The sequence below is a fragment of the Meles meles genome, chromosome 19 (assembly GCF_922984935.1).
Source record: "Meles meles chromosome 19, mMelMel3.1 paternal haplotype, whole genome shotgun sequence".
NCBI classification, from domain to species: Eukaryota; Metazoa; Chordata; class Mammalia; order Carnivora; family Mustelidae; genus Meles; species Meles meles.
The window spans coordinates 16,305,227-16,322,719 of NC_060084.1; the positions used below are offsets into that span (position 1 = coordinate 16,305,227).

The 17,493-nt window shown below is 35.3% G+C and overlaps 1 protein-coding gene across 3 annotated transcripts in view; it reads right to left on the reverse strand.

Moving 5' to 3' along the window:
* NFAT5 (nuclear factor of activated T cells 5) overlaps positions 1–17,493 on the reverse strand; it is a 116,880-nt gene that overhangs the window by 23,832 nt on the left and 75,555 nt on the right. For all 3 annotated transcript variants that reach the window (XM_045989606.1, XM_045989605.1, XM_045989607.1), the window contains 3 exons: positions 10,911–11,045; positions 10,733–10,785; positions 3,218–3,350 (listed from right to left, as the gene is read on the reverse strand). In XM_045989606.1, the coding sequence (XP_045845562.1) occupies positions 3,218–3,350; positions 10,733–10,785; positions 10,911–11,045 (321 nt within the window). The remainder of the gene's footprint in view (positions 1–3,217; positions 3,351–10,732; positions 10,786–10,910; positions 11,046–17,493) is intronic.

The following is a 17,493-nucleotide window of genomic DNA, read 5'->3' on the forward strand; positions in this document are numbered from 1 at the left end:
CCCTCATTTCTTAGAAATCACCATCGCTGAGTCACTACAAAAAACAGCTAATGTGATTTGTTTGTCTTAACAGACAGAAGTAAAAGCTTTGGTGACTAACTAGCAATGAAAGAAAGTTTTACAACCCTGTAAAATATCTAAATGCTTGAGAACATGCACATGCAATGTATTTTTTAGGAGTACTAGACTCAGAGGGCTTTAGAGAGGCTCATGTCTGACAGTGTGTGCAGAGCCAGTTTATGTTCACTTGAACCACTGCCCTAATCCTACTTTTAGACCATGTACCAAGTACCCAAGATCCCCAAATTTTCTGCATAACTATTTTAGCCTATGTGTATAGTCTTGGGCCTGTAGAGTGAACAGAGCTTAGAAACACTGGTTGGTGCACAAAGGCCCCTAGGGATAGAATGAAGCTAAGAAAGGGAAAAGAAGAGGGCACCTGGGTGGCTTAGTCCATTGGGAGACTGCCTTTGGCTCAGTTCATGATCCTGGAGTCCCAGTGTCAAGTGCCGCATCAGGCTCTGATTCTCCCTCTAACCGACCCTCCCTCCTCTCATTCTCTCTCTCTCAAATAAACAAAATCTTAAAAAAAAAAAAAAAAAAAGATGTGTGCCTGGGTGGCTTAGTTGGTTGGGCGTCTGCCTTTGGCTCCAGTCATGATCCCAGGGTCCTGAGACAGAGTCCCATATCCTTGCTCAGTGGGGGGGCTGGCTCTCATTCTGTCTTCTGCTCCCCCTGCTTGTGCACTCTCTCTCCATCTGACAAATAAATAAAAATCTTTTAACAAAAATTTTTTAAAAAAGGGGGGGAAAGAAGGCTGGCAGGCTGGGGAATCCTTTTTCCTCATGTTGCCATATTTGGCCTAGAATTCCCAAGCATTCTGATAATCCTAAATTCAAATCTCCCCTTCCAGGTTGATATGAAAGTATCTTGGTCAAACCATAACTTTTAAATATTTAGACAAATAGTATAATGGTTGCCATTTCTACATTGACTTGTGCATATTAGGGTAAGCCTAGTTTATGCTGTTATAATTCTACACAACTGAATATTCAAATGTTTAACTACAGTCCCAGATGAATGACAACAGCAATTGGTTTATCATAATGAGATAGTGCAAATTTTCTATAACCACGTTTTCCCAAAATCATATTCTCTCTCATGTATAACTGAAATGATTATCATATTTTGTAAAACACAAAAAAGTGAAATTATAGGAAGATTCTTTAATTAGCTATAACATAAAGGCAGAAACTGAAGCATAATTTCTTCTTACAAAGTTTGCATACTATGTATTTATTTGATTAAGAGTTTCTGATACCAAATGTTATATTGAATACAAAATATGAAAGGAAAAACTTAAAATGTGGCCAAAGATAGCCAATTAGTACATGTTGTAAAGCAGAAGACTTAAAAAAGTTGTTTAATTGACAATTTTCAAAGGGAAATTTCTAATCATCAGCATGTATTACTAATAAATGAGAATTCTTAGTGCTAATACTAAGTCCTGATGTTCTTCATAATTGATTAATAAAAACAAACAAATAACCATAAACCTCAGTATTCTCAGGACTATAAAATCTTTAAGGCTATTTCCCAACCATACATTTAAACTTCCCTCTTCCCTTCTACACAGATGACAGAGAAGCTCATTAGGAAAAATGTTCTTCTGTATCAATTATGCCAACTTTCTCCCAAGATGAGTAAGCTCCTCATCACAAAATATACGAAATGCCACTATTTAAGTAATTAGTAGTTACTAAAGTGCTTTAAATACCATTAGTTTTAAGCCAAACTTCCTTGGATTTTTGAAACCTTTCTAGAAAGAAAACAACCAAATATTTGATCTTTGAGTATTTACTCTTTCTCATTTTTACTGAAACCATTACTTCTAAACTTTGCCTTTTCCTGTCTGAAAATTTTACTGCTAATCTTTTATTCTGAAACAAATATTAATTTCATTAATGCTATATACTGTGGCATACTTTTGTAGCAAAATGGTGAATAAGCAAATGCTGTGAAATTCAGATATGATTTTTTAAAAAGGGGAGAGGTGAGTGATGGAAAGTAATTAGTAAGACTAGATATAATTCTGTCCCAGCTACTGTTTCTATCGCTTTCTCTTGCCAGGACTCTTTTTCCCTTGCCACCTTTATTCACTTTGGACTTCACTGACTCCTCAAACTATTTGGGAGTAACATAAATGATAAGCTTACAAATATGGAAGAAGTGCTAATTCTGAACTGTGCCCGAGACTGGAATGAACTGAACCAATGGTAAACATGGCAGAAACCAAGCCTAGGTCAATGGAACTTGTGAAGAGTTTCATTTTCCAAAATGTTCTCCCCACTTTTGCCATGAAAAGGCTTTTCTTCTCTAGGCAACTAAATGAACGCAGGCAAAAAATTCTTACGATACTTCTTACCCAGAGATCTTCTAAACTTATAAACATTTCAATTGTTCTTATTGCTCTGGTTTCTAAAGCGACTACTTTGCCCAAATGCTTGAAATTATATTTAAAATACTCATTAACCAGCAGTCTTTTGACAATTTTGACTACACAAATTAGAAATTGTTACGTGCATTTAACTCTATTTGTGATTTTATCATTTATTAATCCAAGTTTATCTCTCACTTCTCCCAAAATATATCCTATAAGCCAGACACAGACTGAAGTATTGTTTCCCAAAGTTGTTACTTTGAACTTTCCGCACGTAAGAGGTACTTAATGAATGATAATTCTTACTAAGAAGTAATCTACATGATATAATTTTGAAGATATAATTTTTTTTTTTAAGATTTTATTTACTTATTTGACAGAAATCACAAGTAGAGAGAGAGGCAGGCAGAGAGAGAGAGAGGAGGAAGCAGGCTCCCTGCCAAGCAGAGAGCCCGATGCGGGGCTCGATCCCAGGACCCTGGGATCATGACCTGAGCGAAAGGCAGAGGCTTTAACCCACTGAGCCACCCAGGCGCCCTGAAGATATAATTCTTTAAAGCATTCCTAGTTTTTCTTTTTTACTATTAGAGCATAGGCTGAAATAACACCTAAGAGTAAAAACATTATTTGGTGGCCATCTTCTTCGGAAATAATGCCCTTAGTATCAGTTCATCTCAGCACACAACTTTTTCTTTTTGGATCGCTGGTATTCATATGCTTCCAAACAACTAGAAGTTAATTATTGATTTTAGTTCAGAATTTTTTATTTTGACATACCTGGGTCTGGAGTGTAAGTGAATGGCTGAACATCATGAGATCTTCCAGCATTGGTCACTACATATATTCCCACTGATACCGGCAAAGTTATATGTTGGTCATGATATGGGGGAACCTTCACAATAAGATGATTCTAAATTTAAAGGAAATACCAAGAGTTAAAAAAGAAGCAATATTTAAATTAAAATTTTGAAATAATTATAATTAAATACATTTCTTGTTAGCTGTAAAGTATAAAAACTCTGACTGGAAAAAAAAAATGCCACTTAAAGCTCAGGTTCACAGGCATCAGGACATTAACCTTAAAATTGCTTTTAATGTTCTGCAATGGCTTACAAGGTGCTTCTCCTGTCAACTTTATCTTTTTTCCATTCCCCTCAGGCTTGTTATACTCTGACCACAATGACCTTCTCAGTTCATTCTTTTAACACACTAAATTCATTTTTTTTTTTTTTTAAACCTCACAGTCATTACAACTTGCTGGTTTATCCCATTGAAATATTCTTTCATCTCTTCAAATGGCGAATTCCTTACCCATTTTCAGGTCTTATTCAAAATGTTACCTCCACAGAGAGGCTTTCATTCTATTTAAAGTAGCACCCCTTCCCAATCTGGTCACGTAATCTTGTTTATTTCTAAAATAACATTTATCACCACTTGAAATTATTGTGATTATTTGTTTGTTTTTTGTCTCTCTCCAATCACAAGAATTTAAGCTCCATAAGAACCTAGGGTGTTTTGTTCTTTGTTCTATATCCACTGTTAAGCACTTTACACTAAATACACTCAAATGTATTTGTTGAATAAAAGAAGAATAAATTTTGAGAAAAAAATATGTCCACCAAGCACAATGTCAGTTATCATAAGTTTTGTAAAACATTAATTGTGATATGTACTTTGCAATGCAATTCACAACTGCTTCCTAACCACTTTAATTCTCATTTAAAGTCAAATAGATGGGGCTCCTGAGTGGCTCAGTGGGTTAAAAGCCTCTGCCTTTGGCTCAGGTCATGATCCCAGGGTCCTGGAATCGAGCCCCACATCTCTGCTCAGCGGGGAGTCTGCTTCCTCCTCTCTCTCTGCCTGCCTCTCTGCCTACTTGTGATCTCTCTCTCTCTGTCAAATAAATAAATTTAAAAAAAATATCTTTAAAAAAAAGTCAAATAGAGTTGAGTGTACCCAAACTCTAGCAAATCAAAGTTATTTTTTGTTGGATTAGTGGCAGAAGAATCCTCATAAAGTTATAAGTCCTTTATCAGCACTCATCAAGGAGACTCCATCTTCTTGAAGGAGACCATCAACCATATATGAGTTTTGCTCTTCTTCCCTAGTGTATTACAGTAATGGGAAGGACTAGGAAGGGGCAGGAATTATGTTTTCCTATTGATGATGTGATATGCAAGAGGCCAATGTTGACAAATGAGAATGACAAGAGTTTGATGACATTAAAAAAAAAAAAAAATTATTTATTTATTTATTTATTTGACACAGAGAGAGAGAAAGAGAGAGAGAGAGAGATCACAAGTAGGCAGAAAGGCAGGGGGCAGCAGGCTCCCCGCCGAGCAGAGAGCCCAACGTGGGCCTCGATCCCAGGACCCTGAGACCATGACCAGAGCCAAAGGCAGAGGCTCAACTCACTGAGCCACCCAGGCACCCCTGATGACATTTTTTATTTAGCTAGACTAGAGTTGGTGGACTCGGCGGACAGATCAAGTGACAAGTGGGATCAAGGTCAAGGTTTCAATTTCTGTGCGCTTAATTTGTTTCTAAGCCATCTTAAAACACTCTCTGAAATAGTCACATTACAAATAAAGAAACAGCTTCTCATTTATGGCATTATACGTCCCAAGCCCAGTTAGCCATTTCCAAAAAAAAAAAAAAAAAAAAAAAAAAATCATTTTTAAGACAGATGAGAAAACATATATACATGTGTGTATCCATTGATATTGAGGAACAAAAGTCTGAAAGTATATATTCAAATGCACCTGAGGTCATCAAAAAACATATCTGCACTGATCCAACTTCTAATAAACAGCTGTAAAATCCTGTCTACTCTTAGTGTTACTCTTTAGTTTAAACACTGTATGTCACAAAGCAGTCTTACCTACAGTTAAAGAGATGGCTGAATGGATGGACTTGTGAGGTATCTTTCTAGTCTTAAAATTATTTGGCAAATTCTGTAATTGAAATTATTATTCTGAGTAAGATCTTGTTTCTTGGTAATCAGTAACGGAATTAGTATCTAAAAGTCAGATGCATAGTTTATTTAAAAAAACTTTTACTGGGGCACCTGGGTGGCTCAGTGGGTTAAGCCCCTGCCTTCAGCTCAGGTCATGATCTCAGGGTCCTGAGATTGAGCCCCACATAAGGCTCTGTGCTCGGCAGGGAGCCTGCTTCCCCCTCTCTCTCTCTGCCTACTTGTGATCTCTTTCTCTCTGTTGAATGAATAAAATCCTTAAAAAAACAAAACAAAACAAAACAAAACAACAACTTTTACTCCACTTGCTTTGGAGAGCATACTTAAATAAACCTAATCTGAAACCTTTAAAAAAACAAATGAACCTATTTTGATACCACTCCTTTGTACTCTCTCAATCTGATTCTAGAAATCCTATAAGTGATTTGAATTAAAAACTAAATTATGAATAGTGATAAGTTGTTTTTAAATACTATTTTAAGAAATTAAGAGCAATTAACTACCATTAAGCTAGCAGCACAATACAGATAAAACATACAAAGGGTTGGGAGGCCCTTGGAGCAGGTTCAATGTTCTCTAGGGTAAAAACAGAAGCAATCCTGGGGGACCCAGGTGACTCAGTGGGTTAAGCCTCTGCCTTGGGCTCAGATCATGATCTCAGGGTCCTGGGATCGAGTTCCGCATCAGGCTCTCTGCACAGCGGGGAGCCTGCTCCCCACCCCCCATCCCTTTGCCTGCCTCTCTGCCTACCTGTGATCTCTCTCCGTCAAATAAATAAAGAAAAATCTTTATAAAAAATTATGAAAAACAGAAGCAATCCCAATTTTAATTTCTTAGAAAAATCTGCTTGGATTCAAAATAACAATTTTCTTCTTCTCAGCAGATAATCTTTTTTAGAACTTGTAAGCAATGGTGTCAGATATTTTTCATTCTCCTAAATGATAATTTATCACTGCCACATTCATTTTGCAGTTGGGGATATATATACATGTATATAATTAAAGACACAAAACAAAACAAAATTCCTAATAAAATCATTTGAAAATACATAACCTCTAAATTCTCAAGCCTTTGTTTAGTCTAGATGTTCCCTAAATTTCTGAGGATCTCTTTTGGCATTTCTTTCAAGAACTGTCTTTCCATATTTATACTAAAAATTCCATATTCTCCAAAACTCCAAAGTTTCTCCTTATTTTTTTATTCACTCCCTCTAAAGAATATAACAGAAAGAACTCGGAAGACTAAAGGTTGAGAAATAACAATCTACACACCTGTGTTTTTGATACACTAATGCCTGTTTTATGTTTTATAAAACAAGTTATTCTTAAATCGAATTGTATACTTCTTAGTTTCTAATAAGACCATTTCTAGCTCCTAGTTCCCGTCTTTAAACCACCTCTGTATTTCAAGCTGTGAGACTCTCTTGCTTTCTTTCAAAACCAAGTTATCTTTAAGACTGTATATATACATACACACACACACACACACACACACACACACACATATAGTCTTTTTTTTTTTTTTTTAAAGATTTTATTTATTTATTTGACAGGCAGAGATTACAAGTAGGCAGAGAGGCAGGCAGAGAGAGAGGAGGAAGCAGGCTCTCTGCTCAGCAGAGAGCCCGATGCAGGGCTCAATCCCAGGACCCTGGGATCATGACCTGAGCCGAAGGCAGAGGCTTTAACCCACTGAGCCACCCAGGTGCCCCCACACATATAGTCTTAATGTGTGTGTATATGTCATATATATACACACACACATAGAGATATATATATATAGATAGATATATATATATCTAAATATATGTAAAATATATGTGAAAGAGATCTCTTAGAGATTGATCTTTAAGATACATATCTTTTTGTATATATTTAATAGGCAATTTCTACAGAATTTATCTGAAATTATTAAAATGGGAATAGATATAATGACCCTGTGCCTACCACATTTGGTATACATGTGCCTGAGACATATTATGGCTTTGCATAGAAGAGTCAGATATTAAACAAAGAACTGTTTTCCTAGACTTCATTAATCTCAGTTTTTAAGTCTGTTTTTAAAGTTTTATTCATTCTTAATCTTTACACACAACATGCAGCTTGAACTCACAACCCTGAGATCAAGATTCATAAGCCCCTCTGAGTGAGCTAGTCAGGCACCCCTCAATTTTTAAATTTAAATAATAACAAAGTTTAATGCCTGAGGAGTTGATTTTGGGGTTATAAATGAATAGTTATCACAATTATTCATAATGGCAATTTTCAAGGTTCTTTAAATGGTCTTTTCTACTATACCATCTTCTGGTCATGTTTTAATATCATAGAGGTCCTTTCAGCTTTTCTGTATGGGCCTGGTATTTCTTTACTGACTACAATTTTCTTTTCTTTTGTTTTCTGAGTACCCTTCCCTCTAAATGTTTAATTTTTAAAAATTTTATTTTTCTAAGTAATCTCCACACAGAGGCTCAAACCCACAATCTTTAGATCGAGTCACATGCTCCACTAACTGAGCCAGCTAGGCACCCCTAAATGTTTAATTTTTTTTCTTTAGTGTAATCCGTTGGATCAATTCTTTTTATCTTCACTGTGATCCCATTCTAAAACATGTCCCAGAAAGTCCCTTAGGAAAAAAAAAGACAGCTCACTGAAAAAAATTAAAATTTAAAAATGAACAGCACAACCACAGAATTAATGGAAGATCATATTATGTTTTAGTTTGTTATACATACTTGCTTGCAAAAACCCCAGGACCTCTAGATATAGCCACCAAATAAGGACATTAATTCCTTTCCATTCCACCATGTCTTATTTTTATGATTATTCTTCTTTAATCTATTGTAGCTGGCATAACTACCCTGAAAAAAAGTGTTTTAAGAATATTAACTACCCCATGCCTCAACGGTAAAGAAGTAAGGAAGGAAAAATGGAAGGAAGGAAAGAAGGAGAGGGGAAGAGTTAGAGGATGAAGAGGAGGAGGAAGATGCGGATGAAGAAGAGAAGGCAGAAGATGAGGAGGAGAAGAAACAAAGATTTCTTACCATTAGGTTCTACATGAGACAGCAAGTTAAGACTATAATTTGTTGGGGCTATCTTATTAATATTTTGTATAATTTATAGGGCAAGTTTCTCAGTCTCTAGAACTAGCTATAGGATAAGGTAAGGAAGAGAAATTATAACAGAGTATTACTTGTAAAGGAGTTTACATGAATTTAACCAACTCATCAAAAAACAAAACATGTTTATAGCACACACAGAAGTATTGCATGGAAAAATTAAGCTTCAGTCAAGACCAAAACTATAGGCATGTAAGAGTCTGGTTGAAATTAGGGTTTGAAGTACCCTCAAAAAGAATAAGGAACCTCAGACCCGAGTCCTCATTTTCTTCAAAGTGAATAAAATGAACCAACAAGTTTTTCATAAGTATCTGTTGAGTGCTTAATATTATGAGGAGCATGGAAGAGTCATAACACATTGTCCCTAACCTCTGGAATTCCTCGAAAGTAAGCCACTGTTAGTTCATGGGAAGTGGGAATGGTCTGTTCAAATAAGTTATATAAGAAATCATAAAATATCAGAGTTAGAGGGAACCTCTTAAATAATTTAGTAAAAATTCATAGATTAGGAAATTGGAGCACGAAAGTGACTTGTCTTATTGAGGTAACAAAGATTGCTAGTGACAAAGCAAGTGCTATAACTTCAGTTAAGACAGAGATTGTCCAACAGTGTATGTGACAAAGGAATGACTGTTACATCCTATTATCTCCCTTTCACAGCATGTAGTACATAAAGACAGAGGAAAACTTTCTACATAGCATCTGTCTAGGTATGTAAGAAGCTCCACTTTAATAGTATACTATTTTGTGAAGAATTAACTTTACCCTATGGTTTAGTTTTTGCCCCTGGCTACTGAAAGGTAATCTCTAAGACCTTAGAAACTCCTGCCTGACAGGAGTATTTCCGACGGGGGCTTTGGTCACTGGACAGTCCAACAATGTGATTTATGAAGGGGACTTTGCGATGTCGTATCAGTTCCAACCTCTGGTGGAACTGGAGACTAAAGATTAGCTGCATGGGCAGTATGTGACCGAGCCCTAATAAAAACTCTGGACACCAATGGCTTGGGTGAGCTTCCTTACTGTTAATACTCTGCATATTGTCGCACACGGATGTGTTGAGTGTGTAAGGCATCCTGAAGACAACAAAAGCTTCACCTTTGGGACCTTCCCAGACCTTGCTCTATGTGTCTTTCCCTTTGGCTGGTTCTGATTAGGGTCCTTTTGCTATAATAAAGCTGAAATTAAATATAGTGTTTCCTGTGTACTGTGAATTATTCTAGCAAATCTAAGTGGGGAGTGGGAAACCCTAAGTTTGAAGCCAACTGTTAAAAAATGAGAGTGGTCAGAAGACCGCTGAACTTGTGGCTGGTTAGTATCTGAAATGAGGGCACACTGTGCCCTTAGCTTTGAGTATGGCAATGTATTTTACTGGATACATATTTTAAAATTTATTTTTAAAAAAATACAAAGCAATAAAAAATTTTAAAAACTAAAGATTAAACTGTTTTGATAAATTGGCTAGTCTCTAATTTTTGTCTCTTCCATCTCTCTACTTGTTTTCATGTGCTCTTTTCTACTCCTATCAACATTTCATGGTAAATTTTAGGCTTTAGGTACTTTACACATTAGTTTATTCCTGCTCTGCTGTTCTCTGTCTGTGATCCACACCTATATATGCTACTCTTCTGCATATGCGTTCAATCTGATTTGTTAAAAAATTTGTCCTTTTCTGCTAGTCTCAATTTCTGTAAGTTTAGTCCTTTTTGTTCTACATTCTAATTCTTCAAACAATTTTTTATCCTTGTTTTCAAGCTCTTTTTCCTTGTCATTTTGAAAAACAATACATGGTGAGGTCCTACAAAATAGACTCTTGTGTAAATTTAACAAACAGTGCCTCTGTGAAAAGGTAACTAACAAACATAAAACCCCTGACATAGCAGGTACTCAATAAATAAGTTTCCCTTTGATAAACTAAATATTAGGCTACGATAATCCAAATCCTCAGAAAAAACAAGTATTAGGAAATAAATGTTTCATTTATTAACAATTATTTACTAATGCTTCTAACTTTTAAAAATAGAGAATTGTCATTTCTAGCATTAGTAGTATTTTCAGCTACAGAAATTCAAGAAAGAAAGTTAAATGACTATATGAATCCCACATAAAGAAGAAATTTAATCTGTTTGATTCAGGAAAATTTCAGAACAAAACAATTTCTCAGAGAGTAAATAATTAAATGACAAAAAGGCTTAAACTATACCTGATGAAATAATTCCATGTCAATTTCAGCTTCTGACTTCCAAGAGTTTTCATCTGATTGAAATAAAAGCAATAATTTATTAAAATTTTTAAACGTTTTTTATTTTGTAGCTATTATTATATCTTTAAAACAAAGTAGAACGTGCAACAATCTTCATACCAGTGTTATGCCTACTTACCAGAAACATTTTCTTGGAAAATAACTTTAGTTCCTTTCAGAAAGTTCTTGCCAATTAAAAATACTTCTTCCTCTCCTTTCACTGAACAGCTATGCAAGCTTTTCTTTAAGATTTCTGGCACTCCTGCTGGCTGAGCTGTGGGTACACATAAGCATTCCATAAAAAGAACCATCAACACTTATTTCTTTTCTAAAATCAGTTCTAGAAATTGTCTTTGTTGAACCTTGAATTTAACTTCCTTTACTCTGCAACTTAACTTTCACCCTAACAGAAAAAAAACCCAGGAATGGGGCGCCTGGGTGGCTCAGTGGGTTAAAGCCTCTGCCTTCCGCTCAGGTCATGATCCCAGAGTCCTGGGATCGAGCCCCGCATCGGGCTCTCTGCTTAGTGGAGAGCCTCTCTCTCTGCCCGGTTCTCCGCCTACCTGTGATCTCTGTCAAATAAATAAACAAAATCTTAAAAAAAAAAAAAGAAAGAAAGAAAAAGAAAAAAAAACAACAGGAAAATCCATATTAATTTTTAATAACTTTGATAAGACTTTGTGAGGATGGACTAATGCCTAAAATGAGGTTTTATATGTCATTTTTGTTTTATTGTTATGTGAAAAACAAGTTTTAAGATGTGCACCTAGTCTTAATATTAAAAATTTTTTTTTGTCTCAATATTTTTAAAAAATTCTATTTAAAACAAGCTTGTCCCACAATCCTAACCTCAAAAATGTCAGCTATGTTTTTGCCATTACAAGACTTCTTAGGCAGTATCTGCCCCGAGGTGGTACTGAGGGCTTCTTTAAGGATCTACACCCAGGACTCAGAGGCCCCACACCAAAAGAACACCTAGAAACAGACTGAATCCAATTCAGAATAGTTTTTTCTACCAGAGGATCTCCCTGAACTAGGATAACCTGAGGATAAAAAATAAAACAATTGAAAAACTAGTGCATAAAGACTAAACAAATAATAAAATAATAAAATAAACAAAAGAATTGTAAAGTACTGAGGGCACAGATCTAATGAATAAATTACAATTAGCCTATCAACTTTCTCACGCCAGGATTTCCTTAAGAAAATTTAATAGGTATGATTAGCGAAACAGGTTCCTAAGTTTAGTAAATCTAGGAAAATACTAGGCTAAAGCAAAGCTAAATGAACAAAAGGATTTCTCTAAGTATTTAATATTCTGATAAACACTATAAATATCCAATAACGAATATAGTATATAGGTTCCCCAATATATTTGACTCCAAAAACATTCTTCCTTTCGCGAGCCTGGGTAAGCATCTGCCTTCAGGTCAGGTCGTAATCCCAGGTCCTGGGATCAAGTCCCACATTGGGCTCCCTGTTCTATGGGGAGTCTGCTTCTCCTTCTGCCCCTCCACTCATTCTCTCAATCCCTTTCTCTCTCAAATAAAATCTTAAAAAAAAAAAACACAACATTCTTCCTTATTGACACTTAAGGACTAGTTTTCCACCAAAATACTCTGAGATGCTGGCATATGCAAATAAATACCTTTTAAGTATCCAAAAAAACTGTTCCCCCAGGAGGTTAAGCTCTTTCACATAGATTACATTATCTGTTTTTTTAGTAAACCCTCACAACACAAGCACTGCAAAGATAAACTAAATTTGGCTTGTATAACTCACCAACTTCTAAATTAATTAGAGTCCACTACACTTTAGGAAAAGTTCAACTTTTTTCTCTGTAGACACTTACATATTTAAGTGGTTAATTTTATCCTTTTAATAATATCATATGGGAAATTTTTATTGTCAAACTATTCACTGCCCCTCTTTCCCTTGGTTCTTCCTTGTGGAAAGGCTGTAATTCTTGTGCCACTCAGGTCAGGATTGGCCATGTGACTCGTCTGTATAATGAACTGAAATAATATGCCAGTTCCAAGGAAGAGCTTTTATAACCTTACATGTTCCACTTTTTCCTTTTTCCCCTCTACTACGAAAATGTCAGTGTTGCAGATAAGGGCAGCTTCTTCAGCCTGGATCCTAGAGTGTAGAGAATGGCCCTGCTTCCAAACCATAGCCAGTATTATCATAAAGTGAGAGAAAAACAGAACTGTTGTTAAGTGCCACTGAGTTTTTTTTTGTTGTTGTTTTTACTGCAGCATCATTTAGCCTCACACACTGATACAAACAAGTAAGTATCCTGTGCTTATTAAATATTTAAATGGCAAATGACACTTTCAGCAATGTCTAAGAGTTTAAAAGAAATTGTGAATATATATCCATACATACTGGTTAGAACCGAAGAGAATGGAAACCGTTACTGGTCAAATACTTGCAATTATATGCCCTTTGTAAATGAAGAATTAACTGAACTTATTTAGAGCTTTTTAGAGTAACAGTGGAACTCAACAGTTGTTTTTAAAGGACATTCAAGAAAAACATAGTAAATTTTTTTTGAAAGATTTTTTTAAAGTAATCTCTACATTCAACATGGGGCTTGAACTCACAACCCCGAGATCAAGAGTTGCCATGTTCCACTGACTGAGCCAGCCAGGTACCCCAGTAAATATTATTTTGATTAGAAACAATAAGAGATGACAATTATATGGCTATATTGTATTAACGAAATGAATGGAAAGTATACAACCTTTCCCCCCATTTTCAAATACTATGTGGAAATTCCACTCCACTGATGCTTAGCAAAGCTTTTTTTTTTTCCTATCGCATTTTTTTCCTTTTATGTATTAAGGGCATATGATGGCCAAATGAGGCTCCTCGGAAGGTACATCATGTATAGATCTTCTATATATGTGTATTTACATTACACAAAGAACTAGTCTGTCATCTGTCACTGTTCAAGATAATTTAACTTTTAACCTTTGACCATAAAAGGTCTTTTCTATTAAAAAGTTTAATGGTTACCTAACAGCCCCAACACCATACTAAACAGAACCAAAGTCAGTATTATTTAAGAATTAACTATTTTATCTTTAAGTAATTAGTAAGTCAGCTCTTGAAAGTGATCATACTGCTTAAAAAATTGTAACACAAAAAAAGCAGCCAATTAAAAAAAAAAAAGCAGCCAATTCTCTGGTACTATAAAAACAATGTGCTTCTAGATGCTTTTCAAATAGTAGCCTCAAAAATAAAGCTGAAAAAGATTAATGAATATATGAATACTGAAAAATAACAGCAAATATTTCAACATGCCAAAAAAATTAGTAAATCTTTTTAATAATATCTGTGAAGAGAAGGAAAGTTTACTCAATGATATCCTTTTCCTAAAGTTATGGAATACAGAGAAATAAGGGAAGTAGAAACTTATGAAATTCAGTCAGATTTAATCCAATATATATTATTGTGAAGAAAGACATAATTAATTTGGTTATACCTTAAAAATTAGCATAGGAGGGAAGATACTAAAAAAGTATGAAAATTGATACTCTTAATTTGATATAGTATCACCACATAATGTACACAATATACAAAAACAAACAAACAAAAAACACATATACCTGTATTGCCTGGAGAAATAGAAATAGGTCAAGAAAAAAAAAGGGGATAATTCTTCCATCCCCTTAAAAACAAACAAACAAAAAAACAGGTAATGGATCTAATGGTCATTGTTAAACCAGTAAGTAAAAGCAGACCTTCCTTTTGACTGTCACAAAGCACAACATGAATTCTGGCAATAGGCCTTCTTTCCACTGAGTGTCTCTAGCTGGAAGATCAAATGTCTGCTTCCTCTCCTCCCTTCCACCTCTATCACCTTTTGGCCCCTATTCCTCTTCTACCTCCCTCTCATCTTCCTGTTTCTCTCCACCTCCCATTCCAATTGTAACCCTTCTTACTAACTTATTTCCTTTTCACCTCTCTTTCTATTCCAGTTGCTTAAACCTATCAAAAAGTTTATATTCATGGAAATAAACATAAAGCAGGAACCCATATTGGAACATTCTTATGTAAAATTTTCTAAATAAAAGGATTTTTGGGCCTTTTCACTGTGTATTATTTTTATGTTTACTTTTTCTCTTCCCTCATATTCCCCCCTCTAAATTCTAAGTGCAAGCCTCAGGCTTCCTAAAGTGGACAGGTTAAAATTCATATTCTTTAGCTCAACACACAAGTTCCTATAAAACAAATCTTGCCTAGCTCTACTAGCTTCAAATCTTGCCACTTCTTCATAATACACACACACACACACACACAGTTAGAGAGGGAGAGACAAAGGGAATAGCAGATGGGGAGGAGAAGAGCGAGAGAGGGAAGGAGGAGCAGAGGGAGAGGGAGGAGCAAACTTCCTGCTAAGCAGGGAGCCCAGGACCCTGAGATCATGACCTGAGCCGAAGGCAGCCGCTCAACCAACTGAGCCACCCAGGGCCTCTGTTGTATGATCCTGTTTATATGAAATGTCCAGAGTAGGCAGATCCAGCAGAATCCAGTAGAAAGTAGAACAGTGGTTTCCAGGGTTTGGGATAACAAGGGAATGAACAGTGACTGCTAAGAGGTACAGGATTTCTTTTTTTGGTGGCAATAAAAATGTTCTAAAATTAGATAATGGTCACAGTCATACAACTTTGTGAATATGATAAAACTGTACATGTTAAAAGGCTCAACTGCATGGTATGCAAATTATATCTCAGTAAACTATTATAAAAGAAAACTATTATAGGAAAGCATGAACCTAACTGTATGCAAATTTAAGATAATTAAATGTCTATATACTGAACCTTAATTATAAGCTATACAACTTAAAATGTATATCCACTATTATGTTAAAGTTGACAAAAATTAATTCTTTCCTATATTTTATGGGAGATATCAGCTCAAAACAATGAACAACAAAAAAAATCAGATTATTTCTTATCTACCATTTCCTACTCTCAATAGTTTTGTCCCTATTCTATTACATAAAAAATGAAAATAATCATTTCTATTTTATTAATAACAGAGTTGTTTTCAAGATCAAATGGGATAATGTAGCACTCATTATATTAATAGGAAACTCCATTAGATTAATACTCACTAGAGAGGAAAAATGACTTAACTACAGTGGATTTGGAACCAGGGCTTAGGCATGATTAGCCCAGTCTTCTTTCCTCCCTCTTCTGCAACTGTCTACATGCACAAAGCATACATTTTATTTAAACTTTTAAAAAATAATTTATTTACTTATTTGACAGAAAGAGAGAGAGTACAAGCAAAGGGAGTGGCAGGGATAAGGAGAGGCAGACTCTTGCTGAGAGCCTTGACTTGGGCCTCCATCCCAGGACCCTGCGATCATAGCCTGAGCAGCTGCTCAACCGAATGAGCCACCCGGGTGACCCAAAGCAGACATTTTAGATGGTTTGTGCCAGTTGCTAAGAGGCCTACAACTATAAAAGGCAAAGAAGCCTACAACTGCTCTGACTGGATGGATAGATGTACCTTACTCTGGGATGAAAAAGTCCTCTAACAGTTTTATCAGTAGTTAAGTTGGCATTATCATCTCAATTTCTCAACTCCCATGTGTCTAACTCCAATTATATGGTAAACATTTATTAACTTCCTAAGACCTCAGCATACATGAAAGTGCTTTATAAACCACAGAATAGGGGTGCCTCGGTGGCTCATAGGGTTAAGCCTCTACCTTCGGCTCAAGTCATGATCTCAGGGTTCTGGGATGGAGCCCCACATCAGGCTCTCTGGTCAGCAGGGGAGCCTGCTTCCTCCTCTCTCTCTGCCTGCCTCTCTGCCTACTTGTGATCTCTTGTCTGTCAAATAAATAAAATAAAATCTTTAAAATATATATATAAGCCACAGAGTGTAAGAGAGAGATAAAATAATACTGTGAAAAGTAATACTGACATTAATACCTTTTTCTGTACCTCTAGTTTAACATTTAAACAAAAGTAATAAAAAATTTAAAATATATCATTTTGTTGCCAATTAAAAAATAAAAAGATTGATCAATCTACAGACTGCTAGGTACTGTATTTAATGAAAATCCATGAAGATCAAGTAAAATTGACCAAGTAAAAAACAAAGAATGATGACATTCATTACATACAATGATAGCTTTTCAAAAAAATCATATCACTGTACAGTTTAGGAGGCTTACGGGTACCCAGCTGGCTCAATCAGAGGAGCATGTGACTCCTGATCTTGGGGTCGTAACTTTAAGCTCCAAGTTGGGGGTAGAAATTACTTAAGTATTTTTTTAAAAAAGGAGGCTTAGATTCTAACCTAAATGATTAGATGTAATTGATATTCATAGAAATTACTATTAGAAATATTTTAAGCTAGTTTAAAGAAAAAAAACCCTGTTTGTATGAAAGTCTATAAAAATAACTTTAATAAGAAATAAATGTGAAAACTATCATGTAAACATATTTGAAAACTAAAAGAAGTATGGGAGCTATTACTGCCAAGGTACCCCCTCCTTTTAAAATTTTTTTTCCTTCTTTCAAAAGTAATTTTTTTTAGTATAATTAACATACAATGTTACAGCAGTTACAGGTATACAATACAGTGATTCAACAATGCTACCTTATGCTATGCTCACCAGGAGTATAGTTACCATCTGTTGCCGTGCTATTACAATACCACTCACTATATTCCCTATGTAGCACCACCTTTATTCT